The sequence below is a fragment of the Oncorhynchus mykiss genome, chromosome 19 (genome assembly GCF_057628025.1).
Source record: "Oncorhynchus mykiss isolate SJ-2025 chromosome 19, ASM5762802v1, whole genome shotgun sequence".
In the NCBI taxonomy this organism is placed as follows: Eukaryota; Metazoa; Chordata; class Actinopteri; order Salmoniformes; family Salmonidae; genus Oncorhynchus; species Oncorhynchus mykiss.
The window spans coordinates 55,447,879-55,474,646 of record NC_143040.1 but is presented as its reverse complement, the minus strand read 5'-3'; the positions used below and the strand labels follow the sequence as shown (position 1 = coordinate 55,474,646).

At 40.8% G+C, this 26,768-nt stretch overlaps 1 protein-coding gene across 2 annotated transcripts; it reads left to right on the top strand.

Moving 5' to 3' along the window:
• The first annotated feature begins 1,438 nt into the window (after window positions 1-1,438).
• syf2 (SYF2 pre-mRNA-splicing factor) lies at window positions 1,439-8,068 on the top strand. Of its 2 annotated transcripts, none has more exons than XM_021574540.3 (7): window positions 1,439-1,531; window positions 1,953-2,048; window positions 2,214-2,339; window positions 4,175-4,292; window positions 5,013-5,103; window positions 5,705-5,803; window positions 6,710-8,068. In XM_021574540.3, exons 1-7 carry the CDS (start codon window positions 1,439-1,441, stop codon window positions 6,873-6,875), a joined length of 789 nt encoding a protein of 262 aa, XP_021430215.2. In that variant the 3' UTR covers window positions 6,876-8,068. The 2 variants fall into 2 exon arrangements, with proteins under 2 accessions (XP_021430215.2, XP_021430214.1); XM_021574539.3 differs by having other exon boundaries at window positions 1,475-1,571.
• The last annotated feature ends 18,700 nt before the right edge of the window (window positions 8,069-26,768 follow it).

The window sequence follows — 26,768 nt, the reverse complement described above, 5'->3', positions numbered from 1 at the left end:
GAACAAATTCTTATTTATAATGACGGCCTACCCCAGCCAAACTCGGACGACACTGGGCCAATTGTGCGCCGTCCTATGCGATTCCCAATCACGGCTGGATGTGATGCAGCCTGGATTCAAACCAGGGACTGCAGTGATGCTTTTTGCATTGAGTTGCAGTATCTTAGACCGCTGCATCATGCAGGAGCTCACTTGTTGGCTAATTTTCCTTCACTCTGCAGTCCATCTCATCCCAAACCATCTCAAATGGGTTGAAGTCAGGTGATTGTGGAGGCCAGGTCATCTGATGCAGCACTCCATCCCTATTCCTCTTGGTCAAATAGCCCTTACACTTTCTGGAGGCGTGTTGTGTCATTGTCTTGTTGGAAAACAAATGACAGTCCCACTAAGTGCAAACCAGATGGGATGGCGTATCGCTGCAGAATTCTGTGGTAGCCATGCTAGTTAAGTGTGCCTTGAATTCAAAATAAATCACTGACAGTGTCACCAGCAAAGCACCCCTACACCATCACATCTCCTCCATGCTTCACGGTGGGAACCACACATGCGGAGATCATCCGTTCACCTACTCTGCGACTCAAAAAGAAACGGCGGTTGTAACCAAAAATCTCAAATTTGGACTCATCAGACCAAAGGACAGATTTCCACCAGTCTAATGTCCACTGCTCATGTTTCTTGACCCAAGCAAGTCTCTTCTTCTTATTGATGTCCTTTAGTAGTGGCTCACAGTCTCCTCTGAACAGTTGATGTTAAGATGTGTGTGTTACTTGAACTTTGTGAAGCATTTATTTGGCCTGCAATTTCTGAGGCTGGTCACTCTAATAAACTTATCCTCTGCAGCAGAGGTAACTCTGGGTATTCCTTTCCTGTGGCGGTCCTCATGAGAGCCAATTTCAATGGTTTTAGTGACTGCACTTGAAGAAACTTTTAAAGACCTTGACATTTACCAGATTGACTGACCTTCATGTCTTAAAGTAATGATGGACTGTTGTTTCTCTTTGCTTATTTGAGCTGTTCTTGTCATAATATGGACTTGTTCTTTCACCAAATAGGGCTATTTTCTGCATACCAACCCTACCTTGTCACAACACAAATGATTTGCTCAAATGGATCAAGAAGGAAAGAAACTCCACAAATTAACTTTCAATAAGGCACACCTGTTAATTGAAATGCTTTCCTGGTGACTACCTCATGAAACTGGTTGAGAGAATGCCAAGAGTGTGCAAAGCTGTCATCATGGAAAAGGGTGGCTAGTTTGAAATCTTTTAAAATTTAAAATATATTTTTTATCAAAAAACTTTTTTTTATCCACCTATCAATGTATTAGGCTACTGAAAATCGTATTGACACCATGACAGGACAGTAGCCCGTTATTGGATTTCCCCCTTATGAGTAATTATGGTACGTGTTATGTATTTCCAAAAATCTCATTATTTACATGACTACCTGCATTTCCGTTCATTGCGTAACATCCGACATTCAGAGTGAATACTTCCTGCCTGCCAGCTCAAAAATGGCGTCCTGTTTTGAGGTTGGTGTTTTGACGAATGATATCCTTCAATAATGAAAAGGTGTTTTTCCATATTTGTGATGAAGATAAACAATTATTGAAAATAAATATGGCATTTGAAATGTGTACCCAATGGAGGACTCCTGTCTTTTATAGTCCAATGGCCAGCGCTAATAGCATTAGCAAGCTAACGTTAGCTAATTTGCTAGCATTTCAGACCATTCTATTTCGACCTCTTATCTAGTTAACGTTATATGTTTTCAATTTGCTTTTAGTTGCTGATGTTTGTAGTGGATTAGCATGATACGTAGAAAACGTTACCTTGCTTTGTCTTGCCACTGTAAGGTACAGCACGGATCCGACATTCGAGTTAGTACTTTATGCAAGCTAGCTAATTTACGTTAGCTAAAAAGCTAGCTAATGTTTATGATATTTTCCATAGGTATCTGCGTCGGTCAGTGATGAACAGACCGAAAGTGCTGCATCTCAGAAAAGAGAGGAGAGACTGCGAAAATTCCGGGAACTGCATCTCAAAAGGGTCTGTGTTCAAAGGTTATCCCATTTCAGACACATTTTAGTAACGTCATGTGAAGCCTATCCTTATTTGAGTTTGGCAGTAGCTTGAGTTTACATGGTATATCTTGGATCTGTGTTCTTTGTATTCACGTTCTGGAATTTATGTATTTTGTGGTATCCATTGCAGAATGAAGCACGCAATCTCAATCACAAGGAGGTTGTGGAGGAGGACAAAAGACTGAAGCTACCAACTAACTGGGAGGCAAAGAAAGCCCGTCTGGAGTGGGAACTAATGACTGATGAAAAGAAAAAGGTACATGTTCATCAACGGACTTGATTATAATATATGAATTATATATACTCTACCAACTGAGCTACAGATGTCAACAGCTATGTTGAACATTATTATTATCACAGAGGCACTGCTTTCTGGATGAACCGTCACATGTGTAGGACAATGTTTTTTTGTTGGCTGATGACAGAGAGCAGGATGTCAGAAGTCAACTGCAAGTTGTGTACCTTAGGATAATAGATAAGTAATAGAGGACGACCGATTATGATTTTTCAACGCCTTTCCCGAGGACCAAAAAAAGCCGATACCGATTATCGGCCAATTGTTTTATTTTAATTTATTTTTTATATTTTTTGTTATATATATGTGTAATAATGACAATTACAACAATACTGAATGAACACTAAACACTTTTTAAAAACTTCATATAATGCATAAATAAAATCAATTTAATATCAAATAAATAATGAAACATGTTCGATTTGGTTCAAATAATGCAAAAACACAGTGTTGGAGAAGAAAGTAAAAGTGCAATATGTGACATGTAAAAAAGCTAACGTTTAAGTTCCTTGCTCAGAACATGAGAACATATGAAAGCTGGTGGTTCCTTTTAACATGAGTCTTCAATATTCCCAGTTAAGAAGTTTTAGGTTGTAGTTATTATAGGACTATTTCTCTCTATACCGTTTGTATTTCATATACCTTTGACTATTGGATGTTCTTATAGGCACTTTAGTATTGCCAGCCTAATCTCGGGAGTTGATAGGCTTGAAGTCATAAACAGTGCTGTGCTTCAAGCATTGCTAAAAGCTGCTGGCAAACGCAGTGAAGTGCTGTTTGAATGAATGCTTACGAGCCTGCTGCTGCCTACCACCGCTCAGTCAGACTACTCTGTCAAATATCATCCTATACCTAATTATAATAAACACACAGAAATACGAGCCTTTGGTCATTAATATGGTAAAATCCAGAAACTATCAAAACAAAACGTTTATTCTTTCAGTGAAATAAGGAACCGATCAGTATTTTATCGAATGGATGGCAATATTTAAGTCTAATGTCTGTTACATTTCACAACCTTCATTGTTATGTCATAATTATGTCAAATTCTGACAAATTCATTACGGTTTTTGTTAGGAAGAAATGGTCCTCACACAGTTTGCAATAAGCCAGGCGGCCCAAACTGCTGCATATACGCTGACTCTGCTTGCACTGAACGCAAGAGAAGTGACACAATTCCCATAGTTAATATTGCCTGCTAACATTCATTTCTTTTAACTACATATGTAGGTTTAAAAAATATACTTGTGTATTGATTTTAAGAAAGGCGTTGATGATTAGGTACATTTGTGCAACGATTATGCTTTTTTCGCGAATGCACTTTTGTTAAATCATCACCCGTTTGGCAAAGTAGGCTGTTATTCAATGATAAATAACAGGCACCGCATTGATTATATGCAACGCAGAACAAGCTAATTAACCACACATGGTTAATGATATTACTAGGTTAACTAGTGATTATGTGAAGAATGTTTTTTTCATTTTTATAAGATAAGTTTAATGCTAGCTAGCAACTTACCTTGGCTCCTTGCAGCCACAAGGTCCTTTTGATGCTGCACTCGCGTAACAGGTGGTCAGCCTGCCACGCAGTCTCCTCTTGGATTGCAATGTAATCTGCCATAATTATGTCCAAAAAGGCTGATTACCGATTGTTATGAAAACTTGAAATCGGCCCTGATTAATCGGCCAAGCCGATTTAATTGGTTGGCCTCTAATAAGTAACTTTAGAAGTTATATAGTAATTGTATGCACACTGTTGCTGTTTAGTTACTTGGTGTGTGTCTGTGGGATTTCAGGAGTGTGCGGCCAAAGGGGAGGACTATGACCGGGTGAAACTGCTAGAGATCGGTGCTGAGGATGCTGAGCGGTGGGAGAGAAAGAAGAAGAAGAAGAACCCTGACCCAGGATTCTCAGGTGAGAGAGGTTACTCGTTTTTTTTGAGCGAACTGGATAGCTATGCCTCAGCTGGTCAGTTTTTCTGAACAACAAAAACTAGGGTTTCTACTTATAAGCTATAACTGTTAAGGCCACATGGTCAGGAAGCGCTAAGGTCTGCCTCTTTAGCTGAGGGCCATTCAATCGTGCGCTCGGAGAGAGGTAGATACCAGTATGTCATGCTGTACATCCTCAATCCATTTTTATTTTATTTTAAACATGCTATCATCTAACGTAAGATACGCCTGGAGATACAAGTGGGAATGTGGGACTCTTTAATATTGTTGTTTTTGAAGACACCAACTCCACAAAGGCCAGTCAGTAATGCAGCAGAAGTTAGATTGTGGAAGACGACTACTGGAGGTGGTACTGTCATTCCACAACAGGGCAGCCCTGTACCAAGGTATTCTGTAACAGAATTCTGGGTGCGTGTAAAGACCCCTCGGGATAAATCATTTTTAACTGCCTCCAATTTAATCTGCCAAAAGGGATAACTGCGTTCCCCAAATATGGCTGCCATCTGTTGCATCAAAACGTCTCTGAATTAAACCTCTGGGGAGAAAATTATCACCAGAGGGGCTTGAAAGCGGCCTCCTCATCTCCCCTAACCAGACGCAGGTTTTGTCGCAGAGCTTTGCGCCTGCTTGTCGTTTGTTCCGGTAATTATAACCTCTCTTGTTTGCTGCCATTGGCCCGCAGGTTACGCGGAGGCCCAGCTGCGACAGTACCAGCGCCTCACCAAACAGATCAAACCAGACATGGACGGCTATGAGAGGCAGCGAGAGCAGTGGTGAGCCGGAGCCCCCTTATAAAACTCCTCTCTCGTTTTCCATTACTGAGTGTCTTTGATATTGTCTCCAATGAGTCGACTATGCAGGGTTGCCTCCCAATGTCCTCAAGCACAAGTCCTATATATTGGTTTTGAAAAGGCACATGTTTCAAAGACTGTTTCCCCCATACACTATGAAACTATGAAATGTTTTAATTGCGTCAAATGGATAATTGACGCTACTATCACACAGTTTTCACTGATCATGTGCACAAAGGATTCAATTAAATGTCAGGCAGTGTGCCCCACTCCTGCCCCATGGTTAGTTTTGACATAGTCACAAAATAATTTAATGTCTTAAGTGTCAATGTGAGGCATACGCTCAGAGAGGAACGGTATGGTTATAGTTATGGTGGGTTTTCTTGATCAGCCAAAGATGAGTTCAGAACCCACAGGTTTTTCGCCTTAATTGCTGCCACATGTGGAGCTGTGAAGGGTGCACTACAGCATAATGTTTCCAGTCATAGAGATGGGTCATATTCAGCTTGGAGAGATGGATGGTGCTGAGGAGGATCATTAAAATGAATATTGTGTTAACCGACTCCCCTTTTCTCTCTTACAGTGGTGAGGACTTCCACCCCACATCCAACAGTCTGATCCATGGGACCCACGTCCCATCCAAGGAGGGCATCGACCGCATGGTGGAGGATGTGGAGAAACAGTAAGTGTAACAGAGACGAGAGCGAGATCCTAACCTTCTCTGACCTCCCATTTAATGCACTGGAGTCCAAAACAAGGTCCATTTGTGGAAAGAGTGAGAGCCCTCTGTGAATGGAAGCGGCAGACATGTGCGTGCATGAAACCAGGGCGTATCTGATGCCTACTGAATGAACCCCAGTGTTGGGAGCCTGATGGGACTGGCTGATAAGGCTCTTTTATGGTATCTCCCACTGGGGAGGTGCTGGAAAACTTAAAAAGAAGATATGTGGCCTAGTTAATGAGCACTCATCTCTGATTCTCACCCCTTAGATTACCCTAGTTTCTGTTGCATCTGCATTATTTGGTGTTAAGTTGGCCAGAACAGATTTTCCCCAATAAAGTAATGCATGGTGTGCCTTTCAAAAGAATGGCTGCACGTTAGACCTTCCATACCAGCTAAGATCAAGTCCTGAAGTCCCTCACAACTGACCGGCATATTCCCTTCCGTAGTGTCCCTTGGTTACATTTGCCTTCTATCTTTTCTTTCCTCTCAGTGCTAAACCATTTTTGGGAGGCCTTGTGTTAGTGATGCTCCTGTGAGAGATTAGACAGAGAAGGAGCTGCCAGGGCATGACGCACATCTCCACTTTGAAGACACTAAGTTAAGGCTGTGAGTCAGAAAAGTGACTGTGTGTGCCAGCCTGTGTGTTCGAGTAGAAGAGTAAGGTTTTCCATTGGTGCTTTGGCATAATTATGAACTTGTAGACTGTCTTCGTTTAGGGATTGTTGCCTGTGTGGGATTGAGTTGTTCTGGAGAGGTCAGATTTTCAGTGACTGAAGGAGGTTTTTCTACTATGATTGTAATTCTTTTGGTTTGTAAGTTGTCCTTTTTGTTTTCTTGACACGGATCCTTTTCTGTTCTTCACAGGATTGAGAAGCGGGCCAAATACAGCCGGCGCAGGGCCTATAACGATGACGCAGACATCGACTACATCAATGAGAGGAACGCCAAGTTCAACAAGAAGGCAGAGCGGTTCTATGGCAAATACACAGCCGAGATCAAGCAGAATCTGGAGAGAGGCACAGCTGTCTAACTGGACTGGTCAATCAAATGGACGCTACCATTTCCAATGCTTTGTTGTAACTGAAGGCCATAATTAGTCACTGTGGTTACACGACCGGCCATGTACATAGAATCCCCATTTCAGTTGGTCACAATGCTTACGTATCTGAGATCTAAATTTGTATTTTGACGCTGACATTTTTTTAGAGGCATTTTCTAACAAATTTTACTGTATTGTTTCTATAACACTGTGAATCAGGTGTAATGGCTAACTTTTGAGTACATCCTGAATAATCTTGTAATGCTATTTATGCCTTTCTGCCAATGTTTATCGTGTGTGTATGAACACGCATTTTTTTTTTAAGCGTCTTCTTTTTTTTTTTTAACTAACGTTTTTGTAATATAGCTGATTTGTAGGTCTTACCCTCAGATTGCTGCATGCAGGTTGGGTTGGGTTGGGTTGGGTTGGGTTGGGGGTGGCTTAACGTGAGAATGAAATGCTATCATTCACCTTAAGGCTACACTGTGTTTATTAGTTATGCCAGCAGAAGAATGTGCTAGTGTAGGTGCACGAGGGGATAAACAAATTAAACAATTTCATCGTTATCACTCATCTCTGTTAAGCCAACTGCCCCCAAGCAGAATATGAGCTAGGAGAGGCTTGTGACCTAAATTGAGATCAAAGACAGTCAACAGATTCACATGCTATATTCAGTTTCTCATTCTGTATCAATGCACACTATGGGTTATTCAAAAATACGATGTGGGGGTCCTATAAACACGAATAGAATTTGATCCTCATCCTTCGTAATTTGAATCAGACATCTGTGTAATGTTTCGTTGGACTTAATGAATCTGTTTTGAATAAGCCTCATGGGATATGGTAATACGATGGGGAAGAGGGGTTTCAAAGGTTGGCGTGCTTGAAAAGTTGTTTATGATTTCTTGGTAGATGAGGACGGAGTGTGGGGAGTATACACCCTAGTCAAAAAATCCTATAGGATTTTGTGTCGCCTGTATCAGAATCCTATTGGAATTCTATTTGACTAATTATTTCCTATTGGGAATCAAAAGTAATTCGATTGAATCCTATAGATTTTTGATTCGTTTCCTAGGATTTTGTTACCCCAATCAGAATGATATTATAGCATTTTTCTCAAATGAACCCATTAAATTATAATTTGTCATTGGTTCCAGTACAATACAAAAGCATTAATTACTACATTTCCATTGATCAGTTCTATGTCGTTTTTGAGTGATGATGACGTCATAACTAACGTGAGCTTGCAGTGTTAATTATCGTAACACCCAAGCTTAGCTCGCCAACTGTGGCTGTGCAGAGAATCTCCGGTTTTCTAACATTATTATTCTAACTATTTTATCCTTCACTGTGCGTGAATGCAAACACTGAGTACAGTATTTGTTTCCTGACGAAGTTTGAAACGTTTTAATCACATTTTTGTAACTGCAGCATTTTATCCACTCGTTTTTATGCTAGCTAAGAAACTATTTTGCCTGTCAGCTGACTTGCTCGCTAGCTTTTGTAACTATTTGTATGTGGTTTTTGAGTCACTGTATTGTTATAGCAGATACGTTTTTTCTAGTTTGTTATTTCTAAATGTTTGTGCCCTTTTATAGGCAAGACTGCGCCATTTTCACGGTTTCTGGTAGATCCCATGTAGAAAAATCCTATCAAATTTTGGAACCAGTCATATTGGACTCCTATTGGATAAAATCCTACAGGATGTAAGGTCTAGGGTAGGTTCCAAAATATGATTTTCTACTGGGTTTTTATATTTATTGGAATCCTTTTGGGTTATTTGACTAGGGCAATCACTTTGGCATTTGATTCTACTTTGCAGAGTATTTGGGACCTGGTTTGGTTCTCAGGTGAGGGTTGTTTCTTTTGGATTATCCTCTGATCAGCCTGAGGATATTGGCAGAAGATGTAAAGCAGGGGTGTCAAACTCATTTCATGGAGGGCCTAGTGTCTGGTTTTTGTTTTTTCCTTTCAATTAAGAACTAGACTACCAGGTGATGGGAGTTCCTTACTAATAAGTGATCTTAATTCATCAATCACGTACAAGGGAGGAGAGAACCCGCAGACACTCGCCCTCTGTGGAATGAGTGACACGTGATGTAAAGGAAATAAATACAAAACATTAAATAACCAGCTTACATTTAAGGCTATAAAACTATGATAGTGCTTTGTGTTTTAGCCTCATGGAGAGCCAACTTTGGCAGTTATCTTTAGTGGTCTTAAATGGGCCGTACCATACATTTTATAAGTATTTCCTCTCCCTTTTCACTATTGGGCCTATCCACAATCATGTGCCTGATGAGCAGGCAATGACCCACAGATACCATGTCATGTTTTTCCATCAGAGAGATCACATGAAAGAGCTTTTTCCCAGTACAATGAGAATGTGATAGGTTAGCCAAACGGCTGTTGTTGGAAGTTATTCTCTTTGAATATTGATTAGATAAGAGCATGTATCAATTGGAAATCTGTTACACAGTGATAACTCTTGTTAATACCCCTATATGGTATAGGGCTAGGTGTTTTTGAAAAATCTAATTCATGTGATTTACCCAAATAGATGCTTGGTATCCCTAGTAGGACACATTTAAATATCAAATAAAGTTTGCCTGCAAGGGGAGACTTTTAGCATTTTTCTCACGACAAACTGAAAAGGCATTCTGTGTTCCACACACAATGTAATCCTTTATGCCCTGCTGTAAACACTAGTTTTTTTTCTCTCCTAAAGATGTGTAAATACACTTTTGTGGTATTGCCAGAATGTTCCCGATTTAGGGCTCTATTCAATCATATCCGCTTTAGCCGACATCTGCATAGAGGTTATTTTGATGGTGTAGGAGGTGGAACTGCGTTTGAGCTGTTAAATCCACAAGTGGCTCCCGGCATTATACCTAAAGTAGACATTGCCATTGGTTGCATTAACAGAAATACAGCCCTGTTTACAAGTTGGAACACTGGAATGTGAGATGTAATTTACACCTCCATTAGGAAGATAGAAATGCTCATTTGAATGATTTCTCAATTTGAGCGTCATTATTTCTGTATAGCCTACACTTTCTCATTCTGAACTTCTAATGCCAGTGGGGTGGGTGTGGCTTCATGACAATGATCGCAAGAGCAGCTGCTCAGCGATTTGACAGCGCAAATGCAGTTTCACCTCCAATGTTGCCAAAACATCTGCTATGCGTGTGTGTGCTATCACCGGTACACCCTTGATCTGATTGAATGCAGCTCCTTTGTGGCCAGATCATACAATCAGAGGGGAGAAATACCCTCATGTCATGTAAAAAGACAGAAGGGAGAATATCTGTCCTGAGGTGTGGCTGATTGCATTACTCCTGCCTGAAAGCTTGCTCGTTATGCAGTAATTTATGCGTATAAAAGTAATGATTTTTAAAAAATCATTGTGCATGAGGAATCCTCTAGACACACAAGGATGACAAGTCAGACCTGCCTTTCCTCCTCCCCATCTGATGAAATTACAAATGTATTGTGATTTGTTTGAGACTATGCACAATGACATTGATATTGACATCAAAGGTGTGGTGATCATACTTGCATTTTCATAAAGATAAGACAGTTGCTAAGCATGTACTGTATTGAACAATGTAAGATCTTAGTGTGGCATGACATGGGAATATCAGATTCAAACCTCAAGCCATGGGATTGCAGTTTAATTTATTCCTCCCCCATTGATAAAACACAGGAAATCAGTTTATGGTAAATTAATCAGTTAAATTTACACACACGCCAAGATCTTGGCTTAATAGGCTTACTGAGTCTCAGGTAAAATGCATCTGAAGGAAAGTATCTGACTACTAGCCAGTTTTACGAGCCATAATGACACTTTGGGTTAGATCAGGTAACTCAGGAGAGAACATGTTCAAAAAAAGCTCAGTCATGTGTTAGCAGACATTTGGCACCCGTCTGAGTTCTGTCCTCTCCCTGAACAAAGAGTTTAACTCACCCGCCAAAACCAAACCCCACCTTCACAAATACTGCTCTATGAGTGTGGCTGTGACTTCTGGATGATGTATGGCAAGTTTATTACACTGAAATCTGAGCCTGAGTAAATCATTCATTAAAACCACTTAACATGAGGTGGCCGTGTTGAAGGTAGGTGCTATGACAAGCTAAGCTATGCAGTTGTTTTTTACAGGGGGTCCAATTCAGACCTCAAATCACTAACATAGCCATTGTCCCCCAATTAATTACTGAAATTCGATTGGCTTTAACCACCAAAAACCATTCCATCACTAAACTAGTTGTCAGTGTCACTGATCTCTTGAAGTGTTTAGGAATCAGAACAAGTTCTGCAGCACTCACTTCAGTGGTGCAACCCTGACACTATGTGGTCAATATGTGCATCACATCCACGGGTGCAACTTTCACCCCCCTCACCCCCCCTTCTTTCTCTGAGTTGCAAAAGCAAGCAGAGCTACTAGCTACTCTATTTGACTGATGTAGCTGGCATGGTAACTGTTGTTTGACTTAACTGAAAATAAGTATTTATTCCCAGTGCTGAGCTAGTAGTGTAACGTTAGCAAGTGTTTCATCCCCTCTCGAAGTTTGGTGTGAAGTGAATAAACAAGCTAGCTAGTTAGTAGATACCACAGCCAGTTCAGTGTCTAACAGCTTGTGTGTATGGAAATGTTTTGTCCTGTTTTAACAGAAGTAAATTCACTTGGCTTGTTTTTGCCAGTTGATGCATGATAGTAGCTAGATATTGTTTTTGCTCCATTCACAGTCAGTATAGCAATGTAACATCAGTTTCCCTAACTAATTTCCTACTTTTCACAATGACATGGTATGAACAGCTCTACAGGCGTCACTGTCATGGTGCACAGTCAGTACACAGCACTGCTCACCATGTCTTAACAGGATCAGATGGTGACAGGGGTCCCAGTATGGTCAGATAGACAGAGAAGACCAGTCTACGGAGCTCAGGTGAATTTTGCAGTAATTTTGCAGTAATATTAACAGTATCCGTGAATGATACAAAGTTCCATCTTGAGTTGATTGGTAGACCTACAGTAGCTACAGGACAGCAGTTTAGACTCCAAGTCTCAGAGCGAGTGATGTTTGAAATTTCACATCGGTTACACCAGTCTAATCATGGGAGTTGATAGGCTTGAGAGCAATGCTTGAAGCATTGCGAAGAACTGCTGGCAAAACCCACGAAAGTGCTGTTTGAATGAATGCTTACGAGCCTGCTGGTGCCTACCACCGCTCAGTCAGACTGCTATATCAAATCATAGACTTAGTTATAACATAATAACACACAGAAATAAGAGCCTTAGGTCATTAATATGGTCGAATCCGGAAACTATCATCTTGAAAACAATATGTTTATTCATTCAGTGAAATACGGAACCGTTCCGTATTTTATCTAACGGGTGGCATCCATAAGTCTAAATATTCCTGTTACGTTGCACAGCCTTCAATGTTATGTCATAATTATGTAAAATTCTGGCAAATTAGGCGGCCCAAACTGTGGCATATACCCTGACCCTGCGTGCAATGAACGCAAGAGAAGTGACACAATTTCACCTAGTTAATATTGCCTGCTAACCTGGATTTATTTTAGCTAAATATGCAGGTTTAAAAATATATACTTGTGTATTGATTTTAAGAAAGGCATTGATGTTTATGGTTAGGTACACATTGGAGCAACGACAGTCCTTTTTCACGAATACGCACCGCATTGATTATATGCAACGCAGGACACGCTAGATAAACTAGTAATATCATCAACCATGTGTAGTTAACTAGTGATTATGATTGATTGATTGTTTTTTTTATAAGGTAAGTTTAATGCTAGCTAGCAACTTACCTTGGCTTACTGCATTCGCGTAACAGGCAGGCTCCTTGTGGAGTGCAATGTAATCAGGTGGTTAGAGCGTTGGACTACTTAACTGTAAGGTTGCAAGATTAAATTCCCTAGCTGACAAGGTAAAAATCTGTCGTTCTGCCCCTGAACAAGGCAGTTAACCCACCGTTCCTAGGCCATCATTGAAAATAAGAATGTGTTCTTAACTGACTTGCTTAGTTAAATAAAGATTAAATAAAGGTGTACATTTTTTGGGGTCCAAATCGGTGTCCAAAAATACAGATTTCCGATTGTTATGAAAACTTGAAATCGGCCCCAATTAATCTGCCATTATGATTAATCGGTCGACCTCTACTTCTTACGGCAGATATCCCGTTATCGGGATAGATTTGACAACACCCTGTGAAAGTGCAGGGCCCCAAATTCAAACAGAAATCTCATAATTAAAATTCCTCAAACATACAAGTATTATACACCATTTTAAAGATAAACTTGTTAATCCCACCACAGTGTCCGATTTCAAAAAGGCTTTACGACGAAAGCATACCATGCGATTATGTTAGGTCAACGCCTAGTCACAAAAAAACAGCCATTTTCCAGCCAAAGAGAGGAGTCACAAAAAGCAGAAATAGAGAGAAAATTAATCACTAACCTTTGATCTTCATCAGATGGCACTCATAGGACTTCATGTTACACAATACATGTACGTTTTGTTCCATAAAGTTCATATTTATATCCCAAAATCTCAGTTTACATTGGCGCGTTACGTTCAGTAATGTTTTGCCTCCAAAACATCCGGTAATTTTGCAGAGAGCCACATCAATTTACAGGAATACTCATCATAAAAGTTGATGAAGGATACAAGTGTTATGCATAGAATTAAATATATACTTCTCCTTAATGCAACCTCTGTGTCAGATTTCAAAAAATCTTTACGGCAAAAGCACACCATGCGATAATCTGAGTACAGCGCTCAACCACCATACAGATACCCGCCAAGTTGTGGAGTCAACAAAAGTCAGAAATAGCATTATAAATATTCACTTACCTTTGATCTTCATCAAAATGCACTCCCAGGAATCCCAGTTCCACAAATGTTTGTTTTGTTCGATAAAGTCCATCATTTATGTCCAAATACCTCCTTTTTGTTTGCGCGTTTAGTCCAGTAATCCAAATGCACAACATGCGAGCACTAAGTCTAGACGAAAAGTCAAATTTCTATTACAGTTCATAGAAACATGTCAAACGATGTATAGAATCAATCTTTAGGATGTTTTTATCATAAATCTTCAATAAAGTTTCAACCGGACAATTCCTTTGGCTTTAGAAATGAAAAGGAACAGAGCTCACGACAACTCAAGGCTTTCTGCCAGACCACTGGTTCAAACAGCTCTTATTCGCTCCCCTTACACAGTAGAAGCCTGAAACAACGTTCTGAAGACTGTTGACATCTAGTGGAAGCCTTAGGAAGTGCAATCGGACCAAATTTACACTGTATATTGGATAGGCAATCACTTGAAAAACTACAAACCTCAGATTTTCCACTTCCTGGTTGGATTTTTCTCAGGTTTTTTCCAGCCACATGAGTTCTGTTATACTCAGACATCGTTCAAACAGTTTTAGAAACTTCAGTGTTTTCTATCCAAATCTACTAATAATATGCATATCTTGGCTTCTGGGCCTGAGTAGCAGGCAGTTTACTCTGGGCACGCTTTTCATCCGAACGTGAAAATAGCACCCCCAGCCATAAGAAATTAAAGCTACAGTCTGGGATCTGGGAATAATGGTAATTTCAATTATTGAACCATTGATTATATTGTATAATGTATAAACGTACACCAATGTAATTCTTTGTCATGCCTCATCTGAGCAGGATCAGATGGTGACAGGGGTGTCAGCAGGGTCAGGCAGCCAGGGAAACTATTTTAAGACAGTCTGGCACCTCCAAAGTTGATTTCCAAACTGTGTCAAGGGTTGACAGTCTCTTCCCTGTTGACACAAAACATGTAAAACAAAAAGATGAGGAAGACCTGGGAGACACAACTGATGAATGGATTCAGATGTTAGAATGCTCAGTCATGTTGATATAATTTCAGACATATTACTGCAGTTTAAGACCATCCATAGAAGGTACTATATGACAGTGAAACTGAACATCATGCATTTAGAAGTAGTTCCTCTGCTGGAGGTGTAAAATCCAAATGGCGACATTTCAATATGTTATGCTATTGTGAAGGCTGGCTGAATTCTGGCAAAGAGTATGTTATTTTATCTCAGCATGTCTACAGATTCTCCCTGTTTTTGTTTGCTTGGAAATGTGGATACTGGAGACTTATCAGAAGAAACTGTGTAACCAAGCATTTATAGCGGCTAAGAAATGCATTGCCTTTAATTGGATGGAGGTTTTCCTCCCACAATGTCGCAATGGATGTTAAGTTATGTATCACTAGATTTTATTACAAGATTAAGGGTATACTAAGCAACTTTCATAAGGTCTGGATGTGTTATATGGAATACTGTACGACAAAAATAGTCATACCACGTCAGGGGTGATACCTATTTAGGCGTTCCTTAGCTGCTAGGTTGCTCAGTCCTGGCCCTAGGTGTCTGCCGTACTGGTGGTTGTCACTCTAGCCTGGGCCTAACACATCTGAAACCAATAATGAATGGTTCATTAAGATCCTAAAGCTGAATGGGATGTGTTGGATTGGGGCATTGCAGGGCAGTGGACCCCTAGACCCAGGACGGGGTGATCCAGCTATATTGTGTGCAAGTAAAAAAGAGCTCTACAGTACTATTAGGTCTATGATTTGAATTACAGTGAAGCATTTTACTCCTACTGTTGGCTCTATACTTAAAATCAAACAATGATGATGAAGTTAATGGCATTAACATTGTCCAATCTGATATTTTGGTTAGACTCAGGCCACAATAAATTTAATTAAACAATATACCATATTACTTCTTACTAGTAATACATTTATTGCTTTAGAAATAAAGCATGCTCAGCAAAAAAAAAAATGTTGGTGTGTTTTGTTGGTGTAATTTTCTCCACTAAAATGTGTTTTGGCTGGTAAAAAAAAACCAAGTGGCTGATATATTTTTAAATCTACCTGCCACATTGGCTGATGGACAGAAAAGTACATTTCACAAACGCGAGAAATGCTTGCACTGTGGAGCCCTGACCTCCGTTGAGTAGTGAAATATACATTGTACCCGCCAATGCCAAAATCTACCTGCATGTGGGCATTACATTTAGGCCCTGAACATATTCTATTCTTATTAACAATAAAAGTGACCCCAAAATGTTCAGAAGAGTCCAATTAGATTGTTTAGAAATGCAGGAAATTAGGTTTGGATGCCCAAAAAATTCTGACTGGGGGCCCCCAGACACCCCACCAGGTTATGTCCCCCTCCCACTTCTAAAGCCAAAGTTGCGCCCCTGATTACAGCTGACTAATATCACAGCAGTAGCATATACTGGAGGAAACCTTGATTTGATTCTGCTATACTTAAAAATGATTTCATACTGCTGTATGCAGACAACCTTTATGTGTTGACTAATGCCACAACAAATTAAGTCATTCCTGTATTGATAATTATTGAATGAGACAACACAGTTAAGTCAAGGAGCAAGGAATTTATTTTAAGTGTCTTTATTGGTTCGCTAATCAGCAATAGACACCACAATACGCTTCCGGGACCCAGTGACCAAACAGGTTCCTGCACGCTGTGAAGCAATCCACTCTTGGTGTTGATGTGGTGGAAACTGAAATGGCTGTGGGCTTGGCCATTGAATTGTTCTGTGTGAACAAATAAAAGAGAAACATTAGAATAATACAATTCAAGTGTGGTGCACAATACTTCAAGGAAACGTCTAAGAATTTTCAAATATAACATTTCTGCTAACTCAAACACTTGTGGCACTTACATGAATAATGCATGAGATTTATCTTCCTCTTGGGAGACATTTTAGGGATTGGGGAATCCTCAGGCTCTATGTCACTGTTCTGCAGCAAAGAGAAAACAAAAGACTAAGTTGAATAAAAATCATATCAGCTGCTTTAAGTTATTTTCTAGTCTCACTATCAACACACAAAGCATAACTATCAATACATTGTCCTAGATGAGCTAAAGCTCACTTGTCTACAGTACAGTCGTGGCCAAAAGTTTTGAGAATGACACAAATATGAATTTTCACAAAGTCTGCTGCCTCAGTTTGTATGGTGGCAATTTGCATATACTCCAGAATGTTATGAAGAGTGATCAGATGAATTGCAATTAATTGCAAAGTTCCTCTTTGCCATGCAAATTAACTGAATCCCCCCAAAAAACATTTCCGCTGCATTTCAGCCCTGCCACAAAAGGACCAGCTGACATGTCAGTGATTCTCTCGTTAACACAGGTGTAAGTGTTGACGAGGACAAGGATGGAGAGCATTCTGTCATGCTGATTGAGTTCAAATAACAGACTGGAAGCTTCAAAAGGAGGGTGGTGCTTGGAATCATTGTTCTTCCTCTGTCAATCATGGTTACCTGCAAGTAAACACATGCCGTCATCATTGCTTTCTACAAAAAGGGCTTCACAGGCAAGGATATTGCTGCCAGTAAGATTGCACCTAAATAAACCATTTATTGGATCATCAAGAACTTTGCAATTGTTGTGAAGAAGGCTTCAGGGCGCCCAAGAAAGTCCAGCAAGCGCCAGGACCGTCTCCTAAAGTTGATTCAGCTGCGGGATTGGGGCACCACCAGTACAGAGCTTGCTCAGGAATGGCAGCAGGCAGGTGTGAGTGCATCTGCACACACAGTGAGGCGAAGGCTTTTGGAGGATGGCCTGGTGTCAAGAAGGGCAGCAAATAAGCCATTTCTCTCCAGGAAAAACATTAGGGACAGACTGATATTCTGCAAAAGGTACAGGGATCGGACTGCTGAGGACTGAGGTAAAGTCATTTTCTCTGATGAATCCCCTTTCCGATTGTTTGGGACATATGGAAAAAAGCTTGTCCGGAGAAGACAAGGTGAGCGCTACCATCAGTCCTGTGCCATGCCAACAGTAAAGCATCCTGAGACCATTCATGTGTGGGGTTGCTTCTCAGCCAAGGGAGTGGGCTCACTCACAATTTTGCTTAAGAACACAGCCATGAATAAAGAATGGTACCAACACATCCTCCGAGAGCAACTTCTCCCAACCATCCAGGAACAGTTTGGTGACGAACAATGCCTTTTCCAGCATGATGGAGCACCTTGGTGAACAAAACATTGATATTTTGGGTCCATGGCCAGGAAACTCCCCAGACCTTAATCCCATTGAGAATGTGTGGTCAATCCTCAAGAGGCGGGTGGACAAACAAAAACCCACAGATTCTGACAAACCTCAAGCATTGATTATGCAATAATGGGCTGCCATCAGTCAGGATGTGGCCCAGAAGTTAATTGACAGCATGCCAGACCGGAGTGCAGAGGTCTTGAAAAAGAAGGGTCAACACTGCAAATATTGACTCTTTGCATCAACTTCATGTAAATGTCAATAAAAGCATTTGACAATTATTAAATGCTTGTAATTGTACTTCAGTATTCCATAGTAACACCTGACAAAAATATCTAAAGACACTTAAGCAGCAAACTTTGTGGAAATTAATGTGTCATTTTCAACTTTTGGCCTCGACTGTTCCCATGCACCCTTGCTTTATTGAAGTCAAAGCTAAGCATCTGGTCATTACAAGAATTCTACAAGGGTAGTTTTCAGAACAAACAAAATATTGTAGAAAGAACTGGCATGATGAGTGGCTTGATGATGATGATGCAGTTCTCCAAACCCCATCCAGAACACCACTTGTGTACCAAGTTCTCTTTGGCATATGGACGGTGGGAGTTTGGTCTGTTTTAAGTTATCTTGTCAGGAATACAGTCACCATAACGCAGTTGAAATGCCTGGTGCTTCTTCAGAGTGGGAGGGAGACTGCTAAATAACAATGTTCCATTTCAACTGTAAGCAATGATGTTCCAAATTGAGTAGACATTTAGTTTGGGATAGTGTAAAGTGGGGCAAAAAAGTATTTAGTCAGCCACCAATTGTGAAAGTTATCCCACTTAAAAAGTTGAGAGGCCTGTAATTTTCATCATAGGTACACTTCAACTATGGCAGACAAAATGAGAAAAAAAAATCCAGAAAATCACATTGTAGGATTTTTAATGAATTTATTTGCAAATTATGGTGGAAAATAAGTATTTGGTCAATAACAAAAGTTTCTCAATACTTTGTTATATACCCTTTGTTGGCAATGACAGAGGTCAAACGTTTTCTGTAAGTCTTCACAAGGTTTTCATACACTGTTGCTGGTATTTTGGCCCATTCCTCCATGCTGATCTCCTCTAGAGCAGTGATGTTGCTGGGCAACACGGACTTTCAACTCCCTCCAAAGATTTTCTATGGGGTTGAGATCTGGAGACTGGCTAGGCCACTCCAGGACCTTGAAATTCTTCTTACGAAGCCACCCCTTCGTTGCCCGGGCGGTGTGTTTGGGATCATTGTCATGCTGAAAGACCCAGCCACATTTCATCTTCAATGCCCTTGCTGATGGAAGGAGGTTTTCACTCAAAATCTCACGATACATGGCCCCATTCATTCTTCAGACGGGCCTGGACATGTACTGGCTTAAGCAGTGAGACACGTCTGGCACTGCAGGATTTGAGTCCCTGGCGGCGTAGTGTGTTACTGATGGTAGGCTTTGTTACTTTGGTCCCAGCTCTCTGCAGGTCATTCACTAGGTCTCCCCGTGTGGTTCTGGGATTTTTGCTCACCGTTCTTGTGATCATTTTGACCCCACGGGGTGAGGTCTTGCGTGGAGCCCCAGATCGAGGGAGATTATCAGTGGTCTTGTATGTCTTCCATTTCCTATTAATTGCTCCCACAATTGATTTCTTCAAACCAAGCTGCTTACCTATTGCAGATTCAGTCTTCCCAGCCTGGTGCAGTTTACAATTTTGTTTCTGGTGTCCTATGACAGCTATTTGGTCTTGGCCATAGTGGAGTTTGGAGTGTGACTGTTTGAGGTTGTGGACAGGTGTCTTTTATACTGATAACAAGTTCAAACAGGTGCCATTAATACAGGTAACGAGTGGAGGACAGAGGAGCCTCTTAAAGAAGAAGTTACAGGTCTGTGAGAGCCAGAAATCTTGCTTGTTTGTAGGTGACCAAATACTTTTCGCACAAAAGTACGTTCATCTCTAGGAGACAGAATGTGTCTCCTTCCTGAGTGGTATGACAGCTGCATGGTCCCATGGTGTTTATACTTGCGTGCTATTGTTTGTACAGATGAACGTGGTACCTTCAGGCTTTTGGAAATTGCTCCAAAGGATGAACCAGACTTGTGGAGGTCTACAATTTTATTTATTGGCTGATTTCTTTTGATTTCCCCATGATGTCAGGCAAAGAGGCACTGAGTTTGAAGGTAGGCCTTGAAGGTACACCTGCAGGTACACCTCCAACTGACTCAAATGTCAATTAGCCTATCAGAAGCTTCTAAATCCATGACATCATTTTCTGGAATTTTCCAAGCTGTTTAAAGGCACAGTCAACTTCGTGTATGTAAACTTCTAACCCCCTGGAATTGTGATACAGTGAAATAATCTGTCTGTAAACAGTTGTTGGAAAAATGACTTGTGTCATGCACGAAGTAGATGTCCTAACCGACTTGCCAAAACTATAGTTTGTTAACAAGAAATTTGTGGAGTGGTTGAAAAACGAGTTTTAATGACTCCAACCTAAGTGTATGTAAACTTCCGACTTCAACTGTAAATTGAAATACATTTACCAAATGATATAATTACTCCTATCTCTATAAATTGAAAATTGAAAATACTACACCAGCATAATTTAGCCACGTAGAATCAATAGCTTTTTTAAAATGCTGTAGATTGTGTTTTGTCACATAATGAGCGCACAGGCCTAGTCTACAGTCGGGAATCCCGCAATTGGGCAGTCCACACGGCAAATATAAAATAGCCGATAGTTTAGTTGTGGCTGTCAATGAACAGCAGGCAGCAGCTAGAAGGTATTTTGCAATATTTTAAAATACAATTGGGGAAAAGTCTGAATAGGTGAATGCCACTGGCAAGTTGGTGGACAAGGATTTCCTCATATTGTAGGCCTAAAATCTGTGTACCCACTCTTTTCATTTGCCTATGCTAGTGATTGCATTTAAGACTTGGGTCCTTTGTTTTGTTGATCTCAGTATGTGAATGTCGGAGTAGCTTGTCATTCTTGTCATTTGCTTGGAATAAAAATATATTATTGTATTGTGTCATGTAAAATGACGTAAAATTGTAGGAAATTATTTTAGAAAAGGCCTTTTTTCCTCTGACCCTGGTCTTCAGGACTGAGCCCCAAACGTTATGAAACTCGGGTGATGGCCCAGATCCAGAGCATCCCAAACATGCTCAGTGGGTGACATGTCTGGTGAGTATACAGGCCATGGATGAACTGGGACATTTTCAGCTTCCATGAATTGTGTACAGATCCTTGCGACATGGGGCTGTGCATTATCATGTTGAAACATGAGGCGATGATGGCAAATTAATGGCACAATAATGGGCCTCAGGATCTCGATTTTAGCATGTAAATCTTGGTGGGGAAAACTCCCCAATTTTTTAAATATTTTTTTTATGCATGCCAGCAAAGCCACTACACAACACTAAACAATACATTAATTGCACTATAACAGTGACAAACGGTGCCCACAAACTGTTAGGGCCTACATAAAGCTGTCCCATTAGCTGAGTTTTTTTTCAGCACCATCAGTGGTGTCTTGTCTGGCAGCGAAACAGTTCATTCAGCCTAATTTACTGCCTTTAAAAAAAACATAGCTGATATGGCTGACTTGCTTAAACAAATGTGGTTTCTACTGACAATTGACATGTACAAACTATGGCACAAGGGGACGACGAGCGTAATAAGAGGCAATCCGTAATTTTGATTAAGACATTAATGAGCGAGCTAGGACAGACAATAACAGTAATAACTATTTGTTCAATGACCTTTAAATGGCGTCAGACCAAGGCTCTGCATCGGTCCTCGTACCCTTAGACCTTAGTGCTGCTTTTGACACCATCAATCACCACGTTCATTTGGTTCATTTGGAGAGATTAGAAACCCTAATTGGTCTACATGGAAATGTTCTGGCATGATTTAGATATGTCGGAACGATATCAGTTTGTCTCTGTGGATGGTTTGTCCTCTGACAACTCAATTGTAAGTTTCGGTGTTCCTCAAGGTTCCATTTTAGGACCACTATTGTTTTTACTATACATTTTACCTCTTGGTGATAACATTGTTTCCAAATGACAACTTTCACTGCTATGCGGACGATACACAGCTGTACATTTCGATTCAACATGGTGAAGCCCCAAAATTGCCCTCCCTGGAAGCCTGTGTTTCAGACATAAGGAGGTGGATGGCAGCAAAAAATTTTTACTTTTAAATTCTGACAAAACAGAGATGCTAGTTCTAGGTCTCAAGAAACAATATTGATCTTCTGTTGGATCTGACAATCTTGATGGTTGTACAGTCGTCTCAAATAAAACAGTGAAGGACCTTGGCGTTACTCTGGACCCTGATCTCTCTTTTTGACGAACATATCAAGAATATTTCAAGGACAGCTTTTCGTAACATTGCAAAAATCAGAAACTTTTTGTCCAAAAATGTAGAAAAGCTAATCCGTGCTTTTGTAACTTCTAGATTAGACTACTTCAATGCTCTACTTTCTGGCTACCTGGATAAACACGGCTGCTAGAATCCTAACTAGAACCAATTTTTTTTTAATCATATTACTCCAGTGCTAGCCTCTCCTCTCCACACTGGTGTCTAGGTTTTACTGGTAACCCACAAAGCATTTCATGGGCTTGCTCCTATGTATCTCTCCGATTTTAGACCTACCGTACATACCTACACATACGCTACGGTCACAAGACACAGGCCTTCTTATTGTCCCTAGAATTTCTAAGCAAACAGCTGGAGGCAGGGCCTTCTCCTATAGAGCTCCATTTTTCTGGAGTGGTCTGCCTACCCATGTGAGAGACGCAGACTCGGTCTCGACCTTTGTCTTTATTGAACTAATCTCTTCAGGAGGTCCTATGGTTAAGTGTAGTCTGGCCCAGGGGTACGAAGGTGAACGGAAAAGCACTAGACCGACGAACCGCCCTTGCTGTCTCTGCCTGGCCGGATCCCCTTTCTCCACTGGGATTGTCTGCCTCTGACCCTATTACGGTGGCTGAGTAATTGGCTTACTAGTTCTCTTCCATGCTGTCCCTAAGAGGGGTCGTCACTTGAGTGGGGTAAGTCACTGACGTGATCTTCCTGTCTGGGATGGCACCTCCTCGGGTTTGTGCCGTGGGGGAAATTTTTGTGGGCTATACTCAGCCTTGTCTCAGGGTAGTAAGTTGGTGGTTTGCGGGTATCTCTCTAGTGGTGTGGGGGCTGTGCTTTGGCAAAGTGGGTGGGGTTATATCCTGCCTAGTTGGTCCTGCCCGAGGGTATCGTCAGACAGAGCCACAGTTTCTCCCGACCCCTTCTGTCTCAGCCTCCAGTATCTATGCTGCAATAGTTTGTGTGGGGGGCTGGGGTCAGTCTGTTATCTGGTGTAATTCTCCTGTCTTATCCGGTGTCCTGTGTGAATTTAAGTATGCTCCCTCTAATTCTCTGTCTCCCTCTCCTCCCAGAGGACCTGAGCCCTAGGACCATGCCTCAGGACTACCTGGACTGATGACTCCTTGCTGTCTCCAGTCCACCTGGTCATGTTGCTGCTCCAGTTTCAACTGTTCTGCCTGCAGCTATGGAAACCTGACCTGTTCACCGGACGTGCTACCTTGTCCCAGCCCCACTGTTTTCGATGCTCTCTCTCTCTAACGTACCTGCTGTCTCGAACTCTGAATGCTCGGCTATGAAAAGCCAACTGACATTTACTCCTGAGGTGCTGACCTGTTGCACCCTCTACAACCACTGTGCTTATTATTATTTGACACTGCTGGTCATCTATGAACATTTGAACATCTTGGCTGGGTTTCTGTAGAGCAATTTGACATTGGCTGATGTAAAAAGGGCTTTATAAATACATTTGATTTATTGGTTCATCACTTTTGAAATATACAGTGACAGAATTCAGAACATGGGCCGTTCTTACAGTATTCTCCCAGTACACCAAGTCAGAACTCTAGGACAAATAAAGGGGGCATATAAGCAAACAAGCTTTTACAATATTGGATGATTACATTTTTCTCTAAAACAGGCTATACGCTACATGTGCACCACCAAGTCAGAACAGTGTGATAAGTTATGAGGGGTAAAGGGACCAAATGATTAGGATGCGGAATATGGGCTACTAACTAGAGGTAGACCGATTCATCGGCATGGCTGATTAATTAGGGCCGATTTCAAGTTTTCACAACAATAGGTAATCTGCATTTTTGGCTGATTACATTGCATTCCAAAAGGAAACTGCATGGCAGGCTGACCACCTGTTACGCGAGTGCAGCAAGGAGCCACGGTAAGTTTCGAGCTAGCATTAAACTTATAAAAAAACAACTAGTGATTATGTGAAGATTGATTAACTGCACATGGTTGATGATATTACTAGGTTAACTAGCTTGTCCTGCGTTGCATATAATCAATGGGGTGCCTGTTGATTATCTTCGAATCACAGCCTACTTCGCCAAACGAGTGATGATTTAACAAAAGCACAATCGTTGCACAACTGTACCTAACCATAAACATCAATGCCTTTCTTAAAATCAATACACAGAAGTGTATTTTTTTTTACCTGCATATTTAGTTAAATGAAATTCATGTTAGCAGGCAATATTCACTATGGAAATTGTGTAATTTCTCTTGAGTTCATTGCATGCAGTCAGGGTATATGCAACAGTTTGGTCCGCCTTGCTCGTTGCGAACTAATTTGCCAGAATTTTACATAATTATGACAACATTGAAGGTTGTGCAATGTAACAACAATATTTGGACTTAGGGTTGCCACCCATTCGATAAAATACGGAACGGTTCCGTATTTCACTGAAAGAATACACTTTTTATTTATATTTGACCATATTAATGAACTAAGGCTCGTATTTCTGTGTGTTTACTATAATTAAGTCTATGATTTGATATTTGATAGAGCAGTCTGACTGAGCGGTGGTAGGCAGCAGCAGACTCGCAAGCATTCATTCAAACAGCACTTACCTGCGTTTGCCAGCAGCTCTTCGCAATGCTTGAAGCACAGCACTGTTTGACTTCAAGCTTATCAACTCCCGAGATTAGGCTGGCAATACTAAAGTGCCTATAAGAACATCCAATAGTCAAAGGTATATGAAATACAAATGGTATAGAGAGAAATAGTCATATAATTCCTACAACTACAACATAAAACTTAACTAGGAATATTGAAAACTCATGTTAAAAGGAACCACCAACTTTCATATGTTCTCATGTTCTGAGCAAGGAACTTAAACGTTAGCTTTTTTACGTGGCACATATGTGTTTTTGCATTATTTAAATCAAATTGAATATGTTTCATTATTTATTTGAGACTAAATTGATTTTATGTATTACATTAAGTTAAAATAAGTGTTCATTCAGTATTGTTGTAATTGTCATTATTACAAATGTATAAAAATCGGCCGACTAATCGGTATCGGCTTTTTTTTTGGTCCTCCAAGTATCGGTATTGAAAAATTATAATCGGTCGACCTCTACTAACAGCTTACTACACAACATACACTTAGTATTACTTTCTTAGCTACAGTATACATATCTCCTGGCATATTACATCATTTATGCAGCAGCATACAATACATTTTTTGGACTTGTTATGCTGGGCTCACTTGAACAGGAAGGTATAGGTGGTCCTTGTGGGCAAATTTTGTCATCAAAGTCTGGCATTCTCTGGATTCATGGTGCTTTCACGACAACTAGGAACTCTGAAAAAAACAGGTTGAATCATGACGTCAGTGGTCATCAGGTCGGAGCTCTAGAAAGAAGTCAGAGTCCCAGATTTGGAATTCCGAGTTGGATGACCGTTCAAAAGTGGTCCTGAACTCTCTGAAGTCTGAGATTTCCCAGTTCCAAGTTTCCATTTGTTTTGAATGCGGCAGAAGTAATGCTAGATTGACAGCATGGCCAATGTGGTTGCATGTGAATGTTTATCCTTTTAAGCTTGGAAAAGAGACCTGTAAACCCTGACTGGGGTCACACACCCACTCCACTGAATAGCAGGCTAGTGATTGCTTTACGAGGCTTTCAGTTAACCACTTATTCCTTCCAAGCCACTCATTGTTGAATTTACAATTTCCAACTTGCCGATGATTACCGACACATTTTATCATGAATTGTTCTTCATGTGACAAGGTTTGAAAAAGATTTGCCAGTAGATTGTCGACTTGATTCATGATGACTACTTGTCTAGCTAAATTTTGAAAGTATGATGTTGACATGATCACTCCAGACAAAGCTATGGTAGATATGTGATTTGATTTCAAAACAGGGAACACATTTTAGTTTTTTGCTAAACAGGTGGGGCTCACAACAGCCCCACCATTTTATCCCTGAATTTTATTTAACTAGGCAAGTCAGTTAAGAACAAATTCTTAGTTACAATGACGGCCTACCTACAGGGTCGGCCCCTGGAGCAAATTAGGACTAAGTCCCTTGCTCAAGGACACACTGACAGGAATTTCACCTTTTCGGCTCGGGTATTCAAAACAGCGACCTTTCCGTTACTGGCCCAACGCTCTAAGCGTTAGGCTACCTGCCGCCCAAATGAATGACGGGTCGCCACGGTATCTCTGCATTCAAATTGCCATCGATAAAATGCAATTGTGTTCCTTATCTGTAGCTTATGCCTGCCCATGCCATAACCCCACCGCCATGAACTGCACACCATGGTTAACACTGCCATCTGCCCGGTACAGTTGAAATCGCCATTAATCTATGAACTGCACACTTATCCAGCGTGCCAGTGACCATTGAAGGTAGGTATTTGCCAGTTGAAGTTGGTTCTGCCCACT